This window comes from Pseudopipra pipra, chromosome 6, assembly GCF_036250125.1.
Source record: "Pseudopipra pipra isolate bDixPip1 chromosome 6, bDixPip1.hap1, whole genome shotgun sequence".
In the NCBI taxonomy this organism is placed as follows: Eukaryota; Metazoa; Chordata; class Aves; order Passeriformes; family Pipridae; genus Pseudopipra; species Pseudopipra pipra.
The window spans coordinates 8,297,175-8,317,702 of NC_087554.1; the positions used below are offsets into that span (position 1 = coordinate 8,297,175).

The following is a 20,528-nucleotide window of genomic DNA, read 5'->3' on the forward strand; positions in this document are numbered from 1 at the left end:
TGCTTCACCCAGGCTCCATCTACTGACAGCAGTTCACACCCACACACATTTCACTTTGGGTAATCTAAGAGGTTTCATCGGGTTTTGGCTGCTTTCCACGATTATTTTTATTTATTTGCCAATCTCAAGAGTTTTTCCTAAGCAAATTCAAGAGCTTCCCTGTTTATTTTCAAGGCCATACACATGCAAAGCTGTCTCCTTGGCTGTTTTTTTCCCTTCACCTTCAGGCAGAACCATCTGTATCTTCCTTCATGTCTGCAACCAGAGGCTTAGAGATGGGGCAAACGTACCGGCTGCTGATGGCAGCAGCTTCCCAGGCATCTCTGTCTGAGAGGCTGCAGGGAGGGAAAAAGGAGGGAGAGTTCCTTATTCCTGGGGGCCTGGACTGCAGGAAGTGTGACAAAGCTGCCTTGTGAAATTCAAGGATAGAGGGACCATGACTGCCTGCAGCCGGGCACCCCACAAAGGCACAGCAGGGTTTCGTCCCCACTGTGGTCAAGAGGTACTAAGGGCCAGTGTTTTCCTCCTAATTTTAGGGATTTAAGAGTGAGATGACTAAGTGAAAGTGGTTGGTCACGAGGAAAAGACAATATCCAGGTGCTAGGATCCTCAGGAGTGTGTTTGACAGGGTAGCAAGGGTTTTCTTTCCATTTTAACTGTTAGGTTGAGTTTCCTAATGGGATGAATAATTACTGCAGTCCAGGATAACAACTCTATGATTAGAAAAAGATATTATTTCATTTCTGTGGGTCTTATCATTTTTAATAACTGGCTTTTCTAGGGCCATTTATAAAAGCATTTAGCTTTATAAAAACTTTTGGCTTCAGTACTGTGGGGCTCAGGGCCACAGAGGGAACAAATCTGTCCCACCTACCTGGTGTTCAGAAAGCTCTGGTACAACCAGAGAAAGCAAAGTTCTGCAGGGTTGTTCTCTCCCTCTCTCTCCTGCACATCTGTGTCGACCGGGCCAGGAGAGCTGGAAATTAATAATAATTAAAATAACAATTAAGAATAATTAAAGAAAATAAACAATAATTAAAACCCCCAAACCACAACAGTGTAAGCAGCACAGCTGTAGAGCAGCATGTGCCCCATGTCTGCTGCTGTCGTGTCACCAACGTGGTTCAAGGGGGCCCAGCATGGCAGTGAGAGCCACGGGGGGCACGGGGGCTCGCAGAGGTTTCCCCTCACCTGCGCTTGCGGCCCATGAGGTTTTGGATGAATTTCTGCACCTGGGCGTTCCCTCTCATCTTGCTGTACTCGCTGGTGAACAGCCCATCCGAGTGCCGCTGGGACCTGGGCCAGGGGAACATGGACAGCAGCTGCTCAGCCCCTGGCAGCCCTCGGTGCTGGGATCCCTCTCCCTCTGGAGACTCCCTCGCCCCACAGGGTGGGTTTGGCTGGTGCTCACCTCTCCTTGAGGCCCACCAGGTGTTTGACCAGCTGCCTCACGTAGGCGTTGCCGTTCATCTTGCTGAGCTCGCTGTGGAAGAGCCCGTCAGCATGTCGCTCCATCCTGGGGGGACTGAGAGGGAGGAGAGGCTTAAAACCAGACAGGAATGGGCATTAAACGCTGCTCCCTCAAGGAAAGAGGGTCCCAAACACACACAGGCAAGAATTTGTGCAATTTTGGCAAAGTTTCACCAAAAAAAGGGAAAACCTTACGGGAGTCTAAAAAATATCTTCGTTAACCATCACACAGAAAATCGACCTGCACTTGCTTTTAGTGATGTAATCACCTTGCCACAAGGATGTGAGAATGTGAGGTTAGTGCTGGCTCAGCACAAAAGAGTAGGGCAAGAGGCTGGAGAAGTAATAAAGAAACACCCAGAGACACAAACCTGAGCAGCAGGTAGATAACAGCAGTGGTGACAAAGACCAGCCCTTGCCAGTGACTCCTTTGGTGAACTTGGTGAACTTACAGTGTTGGCTATTTCTGGCTATGTTTTCATGGGACCAGGCTATTAAAAATAAACTTCCACCTCTATCAGGCTGTGTAACTACATAGCAGGAAAACAGACTCCAAAGTGACCTTTTAACTTACTTCGTTCTGTTTGGGGTCATGAATTTTCTCTTTCATTACGCCAAATCAACATTCCCATTCTCAAGCAATAAAAAAAATCTTTACAACATTTGCACTCATTTAACTAAATCAATGTAGGGAAGCCAAAATCCACAGCCAAGCAGATGCAAGTTCAGGAAGGCAGATAAAAGGCTGGGTTTACAACCAGCAGGCTCTTTGAACAAATACCATGGGGAAAAAGGAGGCAGAGTCCCAAGGAACGCTCACCTCTCCCGGGATGGCAGAGATGCTGAGAAGTGGGACAGGACAATCATGGGAATAATGACTTGCCACAGAGTTGTCATCATGGAAACCATGTCCTCTCCTGAAATCTTTCAAGAAGGAAAAAGAAATAACAAACATCTTCAGTCACTGCAGACCCCCCCTAGTTTGTTTTCTTACTGAAATAAAAAGAAAAGTACATTTGGTTTATCCCAAGCCACTGCATGCTTCCCCCCTTTGTTCCCAGGCTCTGCCCTGTGCCTGCAGAGGTGGATATGTGTCTGTAAGAGGGTGCTCACCTTTCCCCAAGGACCGCACAGGAACCGTATCCGGAATTTATAACACACCTGCCTTCCTCCTGCAAAGAAACCAGCCTTCCTCACTGTCCTGCAGTCTCTCAGGCAGCACTTGCTATACCCAAAGTTCTCCCACTTGGTTTTTACTTTATTCTGAAACTAGACAGTACAAAGAATGTGAAAGGACTGTCAGAGATTCTTGAACACTTTTCAGCCACCCTCCTGGCACTGTTTGCTGCTCTGGAGGTGCTGCAAGATGAGAAGAGGTAGGAGGAGGAAGGACAAGAAGGGGGATTTATCCAGAAATTCAGTCAGTGTAAACCACAGCACAAATATTTAATGATGGCTGCAGAGCAAACAGGTGAGAGGATGAAGGAGCCACAAGCTTCATCTCACATACCCTTAGAGCTTTAATGTTGTGTTTTCCTGCCTGATTCAGCTTTGAGGAGATGGAATAGGAAAACAAGGACATTTCCAAGGTCAGTCTCTTATTGGAGTCCAAACTAGGCAGACTCCACAGTCCTGCAGAGGAGCTGAGAACAGCCACCAAACCCAGAGCTCAACACCCTTGGGGAAGGGGAACCTGGATCCTGAGCCTGTCCTTCCATCTGTCCACAGATGCCTTGACCCCCAGGATCTCACCTAGACATTGTGGCCTTCTTTGTGCTATCCCTGGGATGGCATTTCCCTGGGAGAACCATACTTAAGAGCCCATTTTAAATCCCATCCCTGGCTCCAGACTTTCCCTCCGCTCCAAAAACTTTCTGGCTGCTAATCCAGTGGATCAACTTGTCTTTTCTCTTTCTGGGCATAACTTTTGTCTCAGAGGTCTGAAATCCACCCCCCAAAGCTGAAAGAGGGGGGAAGCACAGCAGGACTCACCAACCCTGGTCCCTCGTGGCTCGCTGCTGATGCTCCACTGGCCCATTCCTCTTGTGGTCCCCTATAAATGTGCTGCCCTTATCAGGGGCAATTATTTGGGTAAAGCTATGAATATGAGCAATCATGATTAACAGCAAACAATGCAGTGGGGCTGGAATGCCCCTTTAATTACCTGATGGGGTCATTCACAGCAATTGGATGGACTATTTCTGCTGATGGATAATAATTCCTGCTTCTGTCTCTAACAACAGTCGTTTGTTGGGCAAACATCCCTGTACCAATTGATTCACTGTGATTGTCATCATTATCTCCCAGCTTTAATTACCTCTTGATAGGAGCTTAATCTCCTGTTCTTCTCTTTTAATGCTGGCTTGGGCTGTGTTTGCAATTGCCAGGATCTGTTGGTGAGTCCCTTTGTGCCCCAGTGATTTGGCTGAATGACATGTCACTTTTATAGGGCAACTGTTGTCTGCTCAGTAGGATCAGGGCTGACTTTTGCATGAGGGGAACAACACCTTTTGAGCTGTGGTTTCACCTGGGAAAGGTGTGCTGAGAACAGACTCTGTCACAGCTCCTAAAAAAGCAGCATACATGGAAAACATCCTGAATATATTCCCTGCCATTGCTGGGGGTTGGAGCTGGTTCGTCTCAAGTGCTGCAGGTAAAGGTGACATGGGAATGGTGGTGGCACTTCAACCTGGGCTCCTGGTGTTGCCAAACACCCACAGCTGAGAAAACCCCTGGAGGAGCAAGGCAAGGAAGAAAGAAGGTTTATAAAGGCCGAACAACATGTAGGGAACTAAAAATTACTAATGTGATTTCCCTTCCTTTGCAAGTAACCTCAATGGGTCTGAAATGCCCCCGAGCTCTGAGGAACCTCAGTTTGCCATGAGAGTCTGGATGAGAGGATAGAGAAGAGGTCGGAATGACAAAGTGGCCCCATGATGGCAGCAGAGGGTGAATAATAGGACAGTAAAAGCTTCTGGGGACTGGAAGAACATGCTCTAAGTAACCTGATTTACCTACTTTGCACAAAAAATGGGATTTGTCTCCAGCAGCACTGGCAGAGTGAAAGAGTGGTGGGGTAGAAAACTGTGCAGACATGCCCAGCACTGCTGCAATTAATGCAGCTGCCAACCACGGGCTCGAACTCAAAAGCAGGTTCTGAGACCTCGATGAGGAAATTCAGGGCCATGAAGGGAACTCAAAAGCATTTGCAAGCTGAAATTTATACATGAATAAACTAGAGCCCAAACCAAATCCCCAGTCCTGAAACAACATCTGATTTTCCTTAACCAGAATTAGCACCAAACACTCATCAGGAGATTCTGGAAACAGGAGTGATAAAGGATCCTGCTCAGCAATATTGACTGATTGGAGCTTTGGGAATCTGCACCTTGCTGCTCCCATTCTCCATTTGTGAGAACGTTCCAAGTGGGAGTGGAGATTCCCCTCGCCTGCATCCAGCAGGAACAAAGCAGGATTAAATCACCCATGTACCGATGGAATGTAACCCACCATCTCTGCAGTATCACTGCAGAGAAAAGCTCCTCAGCACTGGCTCTAGGAATGATACAGGGAATTGCTGGCCTCACCTGGGCCCTGCTCCTGCACCACTGTCCCACCTGCAGCCTCAGGAAGTCAGGGCTGCACTGATCCCAGCCACCACCAGCCCATGGGACAGAACACTGCTCTAAGGGGCTGGAGCAAAGTGAGGAGTGCTGAGTGTGCATCCACACTCCTTGGAGAGGGCAGGGAGAGACACTCCGGGACAGGATGGAGAAAGGACATGTGATGGCCATGGGGCCACCCCTGAGCTGCCCTGGGGACACTGCCAGCTGTAAAGCCACCAGGATCTCTGTGCAGTCACCTGTGCTTAAGGTGACACCAACTGACATGCCCAGGGTGCAGAGCCCTGTGGTGGCATGCATTAAGTAAATCCAGCTGCCACGGGTGCCAGGGCTATTCCCAGCCCCACGCTGATGGCTGGGGACACCCTCGTGAGCAGCAGAGAGCAGACATTATGAAACAGAGGGGCCACCCCCCTGCAACACCCAAGCTCTGGTTCCTGCTCCCAAGGTGACCTGTCCCAAAGGCATCCAAGCTGAGAGTGGAACTGAGGAAGGCCTTTTTCCTCCTCTTTACAGCAGGAGGGCTCACCAAACCTAAAGCGTGAAACGCAGCATCTCAGGACCACATTAAATGTTTTAGTCCCAAATTTTGCAATATTTAAGAGAGTACCTTTTTCTGTGGTGGAGGTAAAGACAGAAAACTGCACTTTGGAAAAGAGAGGGTTTCATCACAAAGTTGCATATCCTGACCCACACCACAGGGAGGATGCAGACAGACTCTCCAAAATCAGCACTCGGAGCTCTGCAGGGTAAGTCAAAATTCTGAAAGGAAGAAATTCCCATTCACATTCCTTAAAAATCGGTACAGGAGATCAAAAAAGACCTTTGACTGGAGGAGCACTGTGGCTGCACTCATAAGAACAGGCTGGATAAATGTTGCTATTGTCTCGTGGACACTGTTGCTCCTGCCTTGGAGCAGGAAAGCCCACCCAGCCTTTGGGGTTGCTGTTTATCCTGGGCAGCCCTTACAAGGTTTGTCCAATCCTTGCCAGCCTATCCACAGTCCAGGCTCCAGGATCTGCTGGAGCTGCTCTTCTTCATGGAGACACCACATCCCCAAATGCTCCCACAGCCTCTGCACGGCTCCCTGAGGTCTGTGGCTTTGGAATGGCAAAGAGCACAAGGGCCAAGCCAGGCTGAGGAGGCTGGGGAGGGACCATCTCATCCCCCACACATCCAGCAGTGGTGTCCCCAGTCCTGAGGAAGCTGTCCAGGGGCAGACAGCCTTTGAGGAGCCCAGCACAGGCTGTGCCCCATCCAGTGGCAGCCCCAGCCCATGGCAGGGGAAGTTTATTGAGGTCAGATGGTATGAGGAGCTGCACGGCTAAACCCTGCCTACGTAAAATACCCTTTAATCAGCTTAGGGGCTGTTCAGGAACTTCTACCTCCCCCATTCCCTTTTCCCCTCCCTGCCATACCTGTGTGAGGCCATGTGGGCATGGGGTTGTCTCTGTGTGTCTGCAGGTAAGCCCTGCCCAGGCCCTGAGCTGACGGTGACGCTGCTGCCAGCGGGGGAGCAGCTTGGAGTAATTTCCTTGCATCACTCCCAGCTCTGTAAGAGAAAGGACCCTAATTGGAATAAGGGGATTGGAGGATTTAGCCTTCTAAATGCTCCTTTCTTGCACAGGATGCTTTCAGGAGTGGTTTTAATCTTTACCACCTGATTTTGTGATTTTGGCTGCAAGGGGGAAGAGCGGGATGGCAGCAAGGGGTGAGCAGGGCAGCTGTAGGTGGGCTTGGGAGAAGGAAGAGGAAAATCACAGTCCTGTATGGTCGTGGGACACACCTGGAGTGTGCCCACTTGCTCTGAAACCAGGAGGGAAGGTGCTGGACACTGGTTACCTCCATGGCTGGCACCATCATCCCAGGCCAAGGACAGAAGACCAAAGAGCCTTTTAAAGACAAGGTGCTGCCCCCATCGAGCACTTGCTGACCTTTACACCCTTTGGAACTCCCTCCCAACCTCCCTGAGTGCTGCTCAAGTGGGAGCACCCTGCCTGCCCCCAGGCAGTGTCCCCAGGGTGGCTGCACAGGTGGAACAACCCATCCCACTGCAGGGACACGGTGGGACAGGACTGGGTGGCTTCCTCCCAGGGCTGCTCTGGCCATCCTTGCCCTCCTGGCCCAGCACTGCTCCCGGCCCAGCTGGCAGCTGCCCTGTCCCTGCACACAGAACTCCCCTGCGTGTTCTGGCCCTGTCGCGGCTCCAAGTGGCATCAGCAGCACAATCCAGGCCTCCAGCTGTTTGCTGTGTCTGGGGAAGAGGGGAAGCACTTCAGGGAATTCACTGGAATGAGAAGAACGGCACCCAGCTGTGCCAGGTGTGCCGTGCCAGCACTGAGCACAGCAGCTCCTGGCACAGCTGCTGCGGCTGCTTCCACTGCATCCCCCCCTGGCCTTTGCCAGGGACCTGCAAGGACCTCCAGGGGAGCAGGAAGGGGCTTTTTCTGAAAGGGCACCCCTTCCAGGGGAACAGGAACAGGCTTTGTCAAGGGGAGGGTGGAGGGAGCTGCATTTACAGGTGCTTGCTGCTCCCAGGCATGCCCTTCCCTGCCTGTGTTGCCTTCCCCTGCCTGTGTTGCCTTCCACTTCTCCCCATGCCCAGGAGGTTTTCCCTGACAAGTGACTTAAATAAACTCACTGATGTTTTAAAACCAGTAGGGGCTTTTGAACTATGCTATTTGATCTGCCTTGTACCACAAACCCTCGTATCCCTTGTATATCACCAGGTTACTCTTGTGTGAGATCAGTGATGGGGTTAAGCTGAAACGTGGCATCCACAAAAACACCTAGTTTTGGCTCCAAGCAAAGATGGAAAATCCAGGCATTTTCTCCATAGTTTCATCCCCCTAGCTAACCACTAGCATTAGTTTTTACATCTTACAGGGATTTATCATAACTTATCAGAAAGGTAAATGTCAAAAGACCCACTCAGTGTGTACATAAATCCCTGCAGCTTCTCGCAGGGGGACTGGCAGAGCCTGGGTAGCCCGGAGAGCCCAGAGAGCTGTGCCATCTTCCTCCCTCTCCTGCAAAGCCTCACCTGAGGCAGGATGCTGCCCCTGCCTCTTTTCTGGGAAATGCATTACAGGAGATTGGAAAGCTGGGCGGCTTTGCTGCCGACGAGACTCTCACAGAGAATTGCCCTTGTCAATATGGCAAATCAAAGGAACACGATTGGCTTTAAGAGCTCTTTGTTTTCCTCCCTTTGTCCTGAACCTGAAGACAGCCGGGAATGCTGCTCCCGGCTATCAGGGCACTATTCATCAGCCGAGTTTGGCACATCTGTGCTGAAACTTTGGCAGCCACATTGTTCCACTTTTCCATTTAAACATTCAGTGTCTCAGATGTGAGAAAATATGTTGATAAAAGTTCCATCTCTTTTTGGAGACTCTGACAGATGCCTCACTTTGCCACTCTCCTGATCCTTTGAACTGGCTGGGAATCAAATCCTCAATTAATTCATCCTGGGGGAGTGTCTGGGGGACCCCTCTGGGCTCCCTGGCAGGGGACCAGCTCCACCACAGCCACAAACCACGCTGCTCATCCCCCTGAGCTTCTCTTACAAACAGTCCAACCCCCCAGACCAGGCAGATGTCTCACTCCTTTGTTGCTCGGGGTGTTTTCCTGGCGCCGCCATTTTCCTGACACAAGGAGCAGCCGTGGTGGCTTCCCCAGCCCCTCCACCTCCTGCCCGGAGCAGCTCCCTCACGGCGGGGTGGGGAACCAGGACACCGCAGGATGTGCAGCTGAGCAAAGAAGGGTTGTCACAAAGCACCAACCACACCAGAGCCTCTCCAAAGGTGCTCTAAGCATTCCCAGTCCTCACTTTGACACAATTCCTCCTGCTTTCCACGAGGGTGACCCACGAGGGTGACTCTGTCCTCTGCCTCCTGCTTTTCCTTGCAGTGACAACCTCTTCCAGTATGGGGATGTGGGAGAGACCTTCCTTCTCCTCTGCAAGGAGGGCAGCTCTGATCCAAGAAAGGAATTGTGTCTAATGTCTGCAGCCTGTTTGCCATGGAAGCACTGTCCTAATTAGTGCTTTGCATGGCTGCTTGTTTTTGGAAGTCAAAAGCCTTATTTCACATTAGTTTAATCCACACCAGGATTAAACTAGTCTAGGATTAAGGCCCTGTTAGTCTGGAATATGGGCTTCCATACTGAGAATCAAGAGTCATTCAGCACTAACCCACAGGAAAAATCGAGACAATGAAAGTAAATTAACTGTTGAAGGGGATTAGATAAATGGCATTAATCCCTGTGGGAAGGCAGGGCAGCAGTCACACTTCGATCCTGCTCTCTTGGCTGCTCAGGTAGTTTAAACATGAATAAATTAACAGTATTCTGTCCACACAGTTTCATTAATGCACTTCAGGGCCTCCTTGGACTAATTTGAGTTGATTTCTCAGAGTAAAAAGGGCTCTAACAAAAGTGATCCTGCTGTCCCAACTCCTTGCTGAGGGGAGGCTGTGCCAGAAGTCAAGTTTTAGGGACCAACCACGGATGGGAAAAGCTGTGACCAGGTGATGGAAACCATCTGCCTTGTCCGAACTTCCCAGCAAATGAGGTCCCACAAACGAGCTCCTGACATGATGGATGTGCAGCCACACTTGTGCCCACCTGAGTCCAAGAGAAACCATTCCCGAAGGAATGCAGAGACAGGCACGTGAGTACCCACTCCAGTGCTGGGAGGAGTTTGGGGCCCACTCAGAGCAGGTGGAAGTGTCTCTCCTCTCTCTGCACACTGGAAGAGGGAGATGAACAGACAAATCCATGGGTATCTGGGTCAGTGTGAGGATGGCAAACCTACACTGGGATGGGAGAGAGGGGTGATACAGCTCTGTAGCTACTAAAGGAATGGCATTCTTGTGGCTTTAGAACAGGGCTGGAAGCCACACCTCTGGAGACAGAACTTGGCAAGCCAGACTGTCAGCAAAGTGCTTAAACCAAGGGGATTTTCTCCTCCTCCTGTATGGAATTGTGGAGCTGTGGCTGTTGGGCAGAACAGACTGTGTGGAGCTGCTGCTGTTGATCCACTCCAAGGGAAGGACCTGGATCGGTGTCCCATGGCTGAAACCTGGGCTCTGGCCTTTCCATGCTGCACCTGCTGAGGGTAACCATGGCCTTTTCCAAAAAAGAGTAGGGAACTGGGGGGAACAAGGTGGTGGCTGGAGATAGGATTTGTTCCACAGGTCTCAATAGTTTGGATGAAATTCCAAGAGCTGCAGCCTATAAATACATCTTAGAAGCTCCTTGTCTTATAAAAAGCTTCCAATAATACAATTTCCTGCCTCCATGTAGTGTAAATGTCCCTTTCTTGCTATGCCTTCTCTTCCCAGTGCCTTCCACAAAGCCCAGGCTGATCTGAATGCTTTCCTGGCATTAACATCTGGGCTGAGGCTTGGTGGCACAGCTGGACAGATGCCTACAGAGTCTGGATCAGGTCCCACATCTCCCAAGCAATCTGGGCTAGAAATGAGGGGTCACAGCTCCCCTGTCTTTCCTGCCTGATCCTGCAGGTGCACAGGTACCCCTCAAACAGCATTTTTCTTTCATTTCCAGCAATAAGACACCCCAGCCCTTCTGTTCAGCTGCCACCCTCCCTTTGCTCCCACACTTGCTGCCTGTCTGCTTTCTTCCTCAATCCTGCATTTCTGCAGTTGATTATTACTGCCCAAGCACAGGTAAGGCACAAAATTCCTTTGGAGTTGCATCCTGCATTTGCCAGTTTCTCCAGCTTATCAAGACCACTTTGAATCCTTAATCTGTGCTCCAAGATGCTCACAGGATCCTGTCTTGGCAGTAATTTAGCTATGGACTCTCTGGACCCTCACTCAGGTTAATTATAAACACTTAAACATCACCAGGTTCTGCACATACCTTGGCATACAATTTCCCAGTTATCTGCCCAACCTATAATAATTCCAAGTCTTTCCTCTCACAGTGCTTCAGAGAACACCACCCTGCGAGACCGCGGTGAGAGCTCCCGGGGGCGCGGCGGGGGACGGGACACCGGGACACGGGGAGCCGGGACACCAGGAGCCTGCCCCCCTCCCCCGGCGCCCCCTAAGCCGCTTGGTGACCCAGTTGTCCCCGCGGGGCCGGGCCGGGCCGGGCGGGGCGGCGGCGGAGGCTCCTCCCGCGGCTCGGCGGGCACTCCCGGCCCGGCTCCCCGGGCTGCGGGGGCAGCGCCGCGGGGCCATGGGCAACGGCACGGCCGGACCCCCGCCCGCCGCCGGCCACAGCATCGCCGCGCTGGTGCTCGGCATCCTCCTCATCCTCCTCATCGTCGGCGGCAACGGGCTGGTCTGTCTGAGCGTGTGCACCGAGCGGGCGCTCAAGACCACCACCAACTACTTCATCGTCAGCCTCGCCGTGGCCGACCTGCTGCTCGCCCTCCTCGTCCTGCCCCTCTACGTCTACTCCGAGGTGAGGTCGCTCGGGGGTCTCCGGGGGGACGGGGGGCTGTGGCTTGTGCGCCCGCGGAGCCTGAAGGTTGCGGGGCTGCGCGGTGGGATGGGCGAGAGCCCAAGCACCGAGGGGCAGAGCCGCTTTCCGGGCTTGTTCCCCCACCTCCATCCCGCCGGTCCGGGAGTGCCAGCGCCCTCGGGACAGCCCCTGCGCCCCGCGGTGCTCGTGTGGCGTTCGGAGCACCGCGGCTCTTACCTGCGAGTGCCACCGGGGCCGCGGGCGGGTCCCGGGGCTGCCCCGCCGTCCGAGCCGCAAACACACGGAGGGGAGATGCCCCGAGTGGAGGTGCCTCGGGGCGTCTGCCCCGGGCCAGGCCAGCAGCTCCTGAGGCTGAGTGGTTCTCTCTGTAACAGGGAGATAAATGATTACTGCCAGGGATGGGTAAAGCCTTGTGCTTGTGGGGGATTTTGTTGGGTGGGTGAGGGGGCTTCCTGGAACCTGCCCGTTAGTACCAGCTGGGGGCTCTTCCCTGCTAAAGTGGATGAAAGCATCCACAGGGCAAAATACCACCCACCCTTGTGGTAGCTGGTGGTGTGGACCTTTTTCCCAGTCGTGGGAGAACATCTCCCCTCTCTCCCATGCCATGCTGAGCATCCTTAGGCAAGGCAGGCTGTGGATTAGGGCTTAGGATGGTCTCTGCCTGGTCCTAGGATTTTGCAGGACATTGTGACCTCTCTGGAACAGGTATTATGGAGTGACAGGTTCATCAGGGGACCATGAGAAGAACCAGTGAAGAAGAGAAGCATTAGATGCCCTCTTTTTTCACTGTGCCATTGGTTTTGGTGGATTTGCTTTTCCCTTGTTAGCTCTGTTTTTCTGGTCAGAAAGGCACATTCTTCAGCATTCTTCTCAGATACTTTTGTAGCTGAGCAGGCCTGGGGCACTCCCAGGCATCCACAGTAATTCCTGAGGAACCAAGTTCCACCTATATGTGAAGGGAGGCCAGAAGAAGATACCAGAGTGTGCCTGGAGAGTTGATAGCACTGAAACAGGGGTTACCTGAGGAAGCAGAGCTACAGGTGCTGTGGAGGTACCCAGGATATCACCAGGTGATATCACCTTCTCCTTTGGGAAGGAGATGCATAGCCCCAAAGGCTTGGCCTGGTGTGTAACTGCTTCCTCTCTCTGCCCAAGGACTGTGACAGTGGCTGGAGTCCCAAAGACTCTGAGACACTGGCAGGAGCCACAGCAGCAGTTTATACCGTCCTCAGTAAGTGGGGGCATCCCAGCAATTAGGGCCAGTACCAGGACCACTTCCCCAGCTGGACTGTGCCATGAAGCACACCTGTACCTGTCCCTGTGCCTGTCCCTGTGCCTGTCCCTGAGCCTGCTGTGCTCCTCTGAGCAGCTCTCTCCTAATCCCTGAGTGCCAGAGCTGAGCCAGGCCTGAGCCAGGAAGCCTCTGGCAGGAGCTGAGGGTGCTGGTTATGTAAACATCTTTGCCACTAAGATCCGTGTAAGTGATTACGGAAAAGAGGAAACAGTTTTAGCAGATTTGCATGTTCACCTGGCTCCTTCTCCAGGTCAGGGAAGATGAGTGTTTCCCAGCGGGCACAGCGGTGGAGCAGCCAGGACAAATGACACGAGCCGTTTTCCTGGTGAGGGTGATGCTGCTCTGCCTAAAACTTCCAGTGGTATGGCATCAAAAGATCTCTTTTCTTGCACTTTCTTATGTGTGCCTAATGATGCAGGTGTTCTGATGAGACACCTCCAAATTTATCCTCTCCAAATTTCCCGTGGCTCTCTGTGAATGCATGTCAGCCTGTTTGCAGCAGGATTCAGGATTAGCCTTTCCTGGAATCTTAGAGCTTTAATGGAAATAGATGTTCTTCTGTACCTGGCTGATGTCTGAGCCACACAAAATACTGGGGAGGTGAGACAGGCCAGCAGTTATAAATCAGCGCTCAGGGGTTTATTTTCAGGCACCAATAACTTGGAGAGGTGTCCTGGAATTTCAGGCCCTCGTAATGTCTCAGGTGGATGATCAGACTTGCTCCTCATGTCTGAAAAACCTTGACCTCAATGATTTAGGTCAAGAAAGGACATTAGAGCAGACATGAGGCACCTTTGTCCTGTGTCCTATTCCCTCCCCTCCCTCTCCCCTTGCAGGCTGGGTCGTGTCTTCTGGGGAATGCTGCAGCTGTCACAGCTTATGACAAAAGGCCCCGTGTCAGCATTTGGGGGCACGGGGACAATTCTTTGGCTCTGATGCTGGACTGTGCCCACTGGCAAGGATTATTCCTCTTCCAGTTGGTACCACAGCATCCTCAGTCCATGCCATGCCCTCAAGCCATGGCTGAGCTGAGACAGAGGCTTGTTCAAAGTCCAGCTGGACATCTCCTAATTCCCTTTCGGGCTCCTGCTGTTCCCTGCGTGTGGCAGGACTGAGACAAGAGTTGGTATCACAGGAAATACAACCAGAACCTTTGGCCCTGTCCTGGCTCATGGCCTCAGGAGCACTGGAGGTGTAAGAGCTCTTCTGGCATCAGGTCAGTTCAGAAGGCAGATTTTTCCTTACCAATCAGCTGAGCTTAGGAATATGGATACCAAAATGGGCCGACTAGGAAGGCAGCTGCAAGGGTGTTTCAGAAGCCAAGTCTGCCTCCTGCCATCCACCATCCTATAAAATCTTCTCCATAACTTCTTTGTATTCCAGAAAAGGGGAGAACCCCAAGAGCCACTGAAGGTGGAGCTGCTCTGGAGTGCTTCCTAAAGGCAGTTTGTGCTGTGTGTGATCCCTAAAGCTTTACACTGTGTACCTGGATGGGCTAATCTGCTGCAGTCTCCTGCCATTATGTACCCCTTAATCACATGGCCCAGCAAAGCCTCTAATCCAAAGTCACTCTCCCTTCTGAGGGGTCCTTGGCACGTTTTGTAAGGTGGGCAGGTGGCAAACACCATGTAATGGAAAGTTCTCTCCCAGCACCTTCCCCAAAGCCAGAGTCTTGGGGATTGGTGGAGAAAGGGAAGGGTTTGTAGCATTTTCCAGGTACCCAACTTGAATGTCACATCCTCTGAAGGTGCTGCAGCCTGAGAGCTCTTGTCCTTTTCAGAATCAATTAGTTCCCCCAAATCAAAAACAGGTTTGGAAAACTGTAGCTCAAAATCAAATTTTCTCTCTCATAAGCTGAACTGAACTTGTCAGGATCCCAGTAAGCTCGGCAAAAATTTGGGTTTTGATGATTCAGGTTTCAAATTCAGTTTGGAGTGGCTGCTCTGTGCTGGAGAAGAGGTTGAATGAAGCATTCAGGTCTCACTCCAGCCCTCCCCTGGAGGTATCTCAAGGAGATGCTGTACAAAAATAGCCAGACAGTTACTTCAGAGTCTCCTCTGGCTTTACAGCTCCTCTAATCATAATCCTGGGCCTGACATCACCACTGCCTGGTATTAATCCCCACGGAGGATTAATACCTCCTGGCAGGGGCAGGGGTTTTGGCACCTTCCCATTGTTCCGTGGAGCATGTTCCCCACATGGCTCTGCTCTGTGCTGGGATGAATGAAACCAGAACCTGCTGTTTAGCACCTGCACAAGAGCAAATCCATACCTGCTTCCTGAACCCTGCACGAGGGCAGCAACACTACACTCCATGAGCACTGCCTGACTGCTGCTACAGAGGAATAAGTCCCTGGGATTTATGTGTACAGATATAAAAATTATTGTTATGTAGTGCATTTCCTATAGATAAAAATTTATAGTAAATATTCACCTTAGATGATGTACATTACTTATAGGTAAACATATATAGTAAATTAAATATATTACATGTAGCAATATATACTATAGTGATATTTATCATTTATGTTCTAATAAGAGCATATAGAGAGTGTTTGATAGTTTGCATGACAAGGGGCCATTGCTACTGAACACTTTGTTTCCAAGCTAAAATCACACTTATTTGTACAGTGTGTTTGGTTCTTAAGTGAACCTCTCCCTGCAGAGGGACCCAAAGGATGGTGAAGTTTTCCTGACAGGCACAAACCAGGAGGAAAATTCCCTGCTGCTCTAATGGGAACAGCCCATGGAGCCTCCTGGTTACCTGTGCAGGTGTGAGCACACAGACAGGACTCTGCCTGTGCGGAAGGAGCTCACTGGAATAATGGCACAGGAATGGGATTGAGGGGGTGTATTTCTGTATCAGCCTAAAAAGTGCTTTAATGCTAAACCAACAGGCTGAGTTTGTACCTGGGTGAGATGAGCGCTCACTTGGAACAAACTGCTGCAAGTAGTCTCTGGCTGTACCAGCATCAGCCACTGCTGTCCTGCTGCCTGTCCTGCTGCCTGTCCTCTGCCAGGGGCTGTGCAGAGCTGTGCCCCTGGCCAAGATGACCGAGCTGAAAATCACAAAGCACAGCAGTCAACACTTCCAGTCGTCTGGAGCAGTGACAACACTGGTCACTGCTGCTCTGCCCTGGCACTGGGACTGTGCAGGGAGAGCCAGAGGTTCTATCTCCCTGCCCAACCCTGGTCTCCATGGGCTGGAGTTGTGCTTTGCCTGCCAGGACAGAACAGTTGTGTTAACAAAGGGAAACCATTCACATTGTCTGCAAACAGGACATTGGAGCAGTAGGGACCTGAAAGTGGAAGAGGAACTTTGTGTTCTGCCACTTGCTGCCTCAGGGACCGAGCCAGTGGTGCTGTGCAGCAACTGTGGTGCTGGGGAGGCTCTGGGGGTGTGAGGAGGGTGGGGGCCATTCTGTGTCCATCTCTCTGCCCAGCACAACTCACCTGGCCATGCTGATGCTCTGTGGGCTCAATTCTCCCGCCAGCCCTGGGCAGGCTGTGAGCTCCTGCGCGGGGCTGACTCCTGTGTGCCACTGCCGTGCCGGGAGCATCGTGCCACGGGAGGAGCGCTCGGCCTTGGGCTGCTTGTCTGGAGGAACTGGGAGCGGCTGAGGTGCCCAGGCACGGAGGTGTTCCCTGTCACTTTAAAGGCATCTGCTGACCCCGGGATCTTTCCAGTTCCAGGGAGGTGTGTGGTCCCTGAGCACGGTGCTGTGTGATGCCCTGATGACCATGGACGTGATGCTGTGCACGGCGTCCATCTTCAACCTGTGTGCGATCAGCGTGGACCGGTGAGTGCCTCCCTGCTCTGGCTGTGTCAGGGCATCACGCTGCTTCCATACACCCTTGCCAGGCTCCCACAGTGGGAGGATCCTGCCCTCCCCTAAGTGGGGATGCTCTGCCCTACCATCCTCCATCCCAAGCTTTGTGTCCCATCAGGGGTGGCCACGCTGAAAGCACCGCTGTGTGAGGAAGCAGAGCTGCCCCTCGGGTGCTCTGGTTGTAGCCCATGCCTTGGCTATGTAAATGCCTGGGGGGGAAGGACAGGGAGCTCTGGGGCCTCTCGGTCCCCTCACGGGCAGTGACGTCCCCAGGCCAGGCCTGGCTCATCCGGGGCTGTCTTGGCAGGTTCATCGCCGTTCAAGTCCCGCTCAACTACAACCGGCGGCAGATCGACCTGCGGCAGCTGATCCTGATATCCACCACCTGGATATTCGCCTTTGCTGTAGCATCTCCTGTCATATTTGGCCTCAACAACGTCCCAAACCGGGACCCCAGCCTGTGCCAGCTGGAAGATGACAACTACATCGTGTACTCCTCCATCTGCTCCTTCTTCATCCCGTGCCCTGTCATGCTGGTGCTGTACTGCGGCATGTTCCAAGGACTCAAGCGCTGGGAAGAGGCCAGGAAGGCCAAGCTGAGGGGCTGCATCTATGGGGCCAACAGGAAGCTGTACCACCCCCCGACCTTCCTGGAGAGGGAGCAGAGCCGGCTGGGGCCGCCGGAGTGCAGCCCCTACAGCCTCACCGGCCTCCCTGGGGACTGTGGGATGAGCAATGGGATTCAGACTGTGTCCTACCCACACCTCAGGTACCCACACCCGGGGCACGGGCGGAAGCGGGCCAAGATCAACGGCCGGGAGCGCAAGGCCATGCGGGTGCTGCCGGTCGTCGTCGGTGAGTATCCGCAGGGAAGGGCTGGGCAGGGTGGGAAATGTGCCACCTTGTCCCACGCAGGGCAGGGACCTGTGTGGATCCGGGGTGCCAGAGCAGTGCCAACAACTACCACCCCTGGGAGAGAATGCATGTAGCCGATAACCAAGTTTCCTTCAAGGCAAACCTGTGACTCCCAGTATCTTACATTCAAAGCCAAAGTGAGATTAACTTTAGACTTTTCATCAATATTTGTGACAGGAAAGACATCCCAATTTTTCGTCTGGGCACAGGCCCAGCTCCACATGTCAGCACAGCTGCTGCCTGTTCCCTGAGCACTCTGAGCTGCCTCTGTCTTGTTTGCCCCGAGCCTTGTTAAACTAAACCCTTTTGAATGTTCCCATCACCTTCTCTCTTTACTGCCCTGGCAGGTGCTTTCCTCTTCTGCTGGACACCTTTCTTTGTGGTGCACATTACCAGGGCTCTCTGCAAGTCCTGTGCCATCCCCACTCAAGTCACCAGCACTGTCACTTGGCTGGGCTATGTCAACAGTGCTCTCAACCCCATCATTTACACCGTGTTCAACGCCGAGTTCAGGAACTTCTTCCGCAAAGTCTTGCACCTCTTCTGCTGAGCCCTCTGGGACTGGTGAGGAGGAGGAACCTCCAGGGAGCAGGAACCACCAGGTGATTTTTTGTATAGTTCATTAAAGATCTATTTCTGTCCCTGGCCTGCTGTCTTTGTTGGGGAGGAGGGGAGGAGGAGGAGGAGAAGGAAGGCGGCCCAAGGAAGCTGCTCCCCAGCTCCCTGTAGTAAGGTGTCACAGGTGAGTACCACTGAATGCAGCTCAGATCCTCTTCCCACTGGAAACTGCAGGTTTCCAGGCTCTTTTTTCACATTTGATGTAAGCAGGGATAATAATAATAATTTCTAGTCTTCTGGCTTCTGGGGTGGCATTAACAGGGCTGTGAGGTGACATCTACCTGTGCAACCTCCTTTCCCCTTGCTCTTGATAATTTTAAATCCAAAGCCTGATTTCACTCATGTTTAACAAGGGTCCTACAAAGGCTCCGTTGCTAGTGCTCCAGAATTCCTTATCAAGCCATAGGATTCCTGCCAGGAACCATTTCCAGCCACGGGAAAAAAAATCTTTCATGCCTTTAGGTGAATCTGGGCTGGCGACAGCCAGTGGGACCAGGCAACACCTGTCACTGAGGCTCGGAGGGGAGAAAAGGAATATTGCACAAATTACAATCTTCCAAGTCATGATTTTGTACAGGATTGTTGCTTTCCAGGGGGGAAATTTGCTTGGAAACAAAACAGAAGAGTACTGCAGGGAGGTCTTGAGTGTTCCTTTGACTAAGAAAAGCAATTGCTCAATGAGTTTCTCCTCAGCAAACAGACAGACTCGATTCCCATGGGATTATCCTGTGCCTTTCTGAGCTCTGTCACTGCCTGGTTGGGGTGCAGCTGCCCCAGGTACCAGGGCCCAGTGGGAAGCTCCCTGAGAGCTTTAATGGCAGCTGAGTCACACCTACAGTTCTACAATTTAGAGAAGTTGCCCCACTTTCTTCCAAATTTTTTCCCCTTACAAGGTGCAGTAAAGCCAAAATTCCAACAGTGACCGAGGTTTGACCATACCTGGCCACAAGCTATCGGATAAGGACAGTGGGTTGGATAAGGACAGCCACTGGATAAGGACAGTGGAGACTCCGTTGCTGCCTCATGCCCCTCCCAAGCCCATTCCTGGTGTCCCAGCTCACCCGTCCATGGAGCTGCCTTGTCCTCAACCCAGGAGGAGCTCTGCTGCTCACACCGGCCGTGCTGGACAGGGATGTGAAGCAACAAGAATAGTTTGCAACCAAAAGCCTCGTTTGATGCTGCAAGTGCAGTTTTAGCACTCCAGAGGTGGCACTTTGGAGATGCCTCTGCTGCGTCTGAATGCAGGACACAAGAAACCCTGGGAATGAGCTGTGTTACCAGGGGCTCAATTAAGACTGTCTTCTCAATTAACTAATTGTCTCCATGCTCTAGAAAACAGGAAGTCAGCATTTTACTGTGAACAGAAACCATCTCCAGTACTTGAGTATTACTCTGGGAAGCAAGAGTGGGCATTTTGCTGTGGGAATGGAAGGAGTTGCCTGTTCTTTCCTTCCCAGGAGTATCACAGGTAATTTCTGTTCCCATCCTGCCTCAGTTCCTGCTTGGCTTTCCATGGATTTGCCAGAGACCTCCAGTCTAAGACTTAAGTCTTTTCCACTGCATTTTTCTCTCTTATTAACTTTCCTGTAGCTCTGGATAGAATGTTCTCCTTTTGACAGTGTGTGTGTGATGCTGGGTTGGGTCACTCCGTGGTTCAGCTGACCTTTCCTGGAGCAGCAGCTGAACAACCATCCTCATCCACCAGCACAAAACCAGAGTGAACAACAGCCAGGACAAGTGACCCTCACAGGGGCTGTGACCTCTCATCCAGAGCAAACAACAGCCAGGACAAGTGACACAGAGGCTGTGATCCCTTAGAGGGATGGATTGTGACCCCTCAATTGAACAACCATCCAGAACAAGTGACCCCTCACAGGGGCTATGCCTGAAGCTAAAAACAAACCCAAACCACCAACCAGAGGTTTGCGCACCTGCCAAGAGTCCTCCAAAATCTCCAACCACAACAGCTTAATTATTAAAGAAGTACATTAATAACTAGAATGATTTTGTTGCAGTGAACAAAGCAAATAACTCTCTAATGGTCACATCTCTAACCAGCAGCTCCTGCAGGGCAGGGACAGGACAGCCCCAAATCCACGTGCACTCACCTTGGGCTTCATCCGATCTGATTCTGGCCAGGTGGATGCTATGAGCGACATTCCAGGCACGCCGTGGGATGAGGCTGTGCTTCCCTGCGGAGCAAACACCTCCCAGGCAGACAGGGGAACATGGACACACGTGTACCTGCCACCACACCCACCTGTGCAAGTACCTGCACCCTCGAGTGCTGCCCTGGGGATTAAAGGGAACCGCTGGGCTCGCTCG

The 20,528-nt window shown here is 52.0% G+C and overlaps 2 protein-coding genes across 4 annotated transcripts; one reads left to right on the forward strand and one right to left on the reverse strand.

The window, feature by feature from the left end:
* Nucleotides 1-48: 48 nt before the first annotated feature.
* On the reverse strand, nt 49-16,532 carry LOC135416709 (secretin-like). 3 transcript variants are annotated; one of them, XM_064660034.1, is made up of 12 exons: nt 16,294-16,532; nt 15,751-15,899; nt 11,763-11,911; nt 6,512-6,645; nt 5,704-5,855; nt 3,463-3,539; nt 2,584-2,642; nt 2,291-2,394; nt 1,412-1,525; nt 1,192-1,296; nt 875-976; nt 49-335 (listed from the first exon to the last, which is right to left on the reverse strand). In XM_064660034.1, exons 6-12 carry the CDS (start codon nt 3,506-3,508, stop codon nt 224-226), a joined length of 642 nt encoding a protein of 213 aa, XP_064516104.1. In that variant the 5' UTR covers nt 3,509-3,539; nt 5,704-5,855; nt 6,512-6,645; nt 11,763-11,911; nt 15,751-15,899; nt 16,294-16,532; the 3' UTR covers nt 49-223. The 3 variants fall into 3 exon arrangements, with proteins under 3 accessions (XP_064516104.1, XP_064516103.1, XP_064516105.1); XM_064660033.1 differs by having other exon boundaries at nt 3,463-4,919; XM_064660035.1 differs by lacking the exon at nt 3,463-3,539.
* DRD4 (dopamine receptor D4) lies at nt 11,152-18,230 on the forward strand. The gene is made up of 4 exons (XM_064660010.1): nt 11,152-11,525; nt 16,528-16,640; nt 16,978-17,525; nt 17,933-18,230. The coding sequence occupies exons 1-4, from the start codon at nt 11,298-11,300 to the stop codon at nt 18,133-18,135; spliced, it is 1,092 nt and encodes a 363-aa protein (XP_064516080.1). The 5' UTR covers nt 11,152-11,297; the 3' UTR covers nt 18,136-18,230.
* Nucleotides 18,231-20,528: the final 2,298 nt, after the last annotated feature.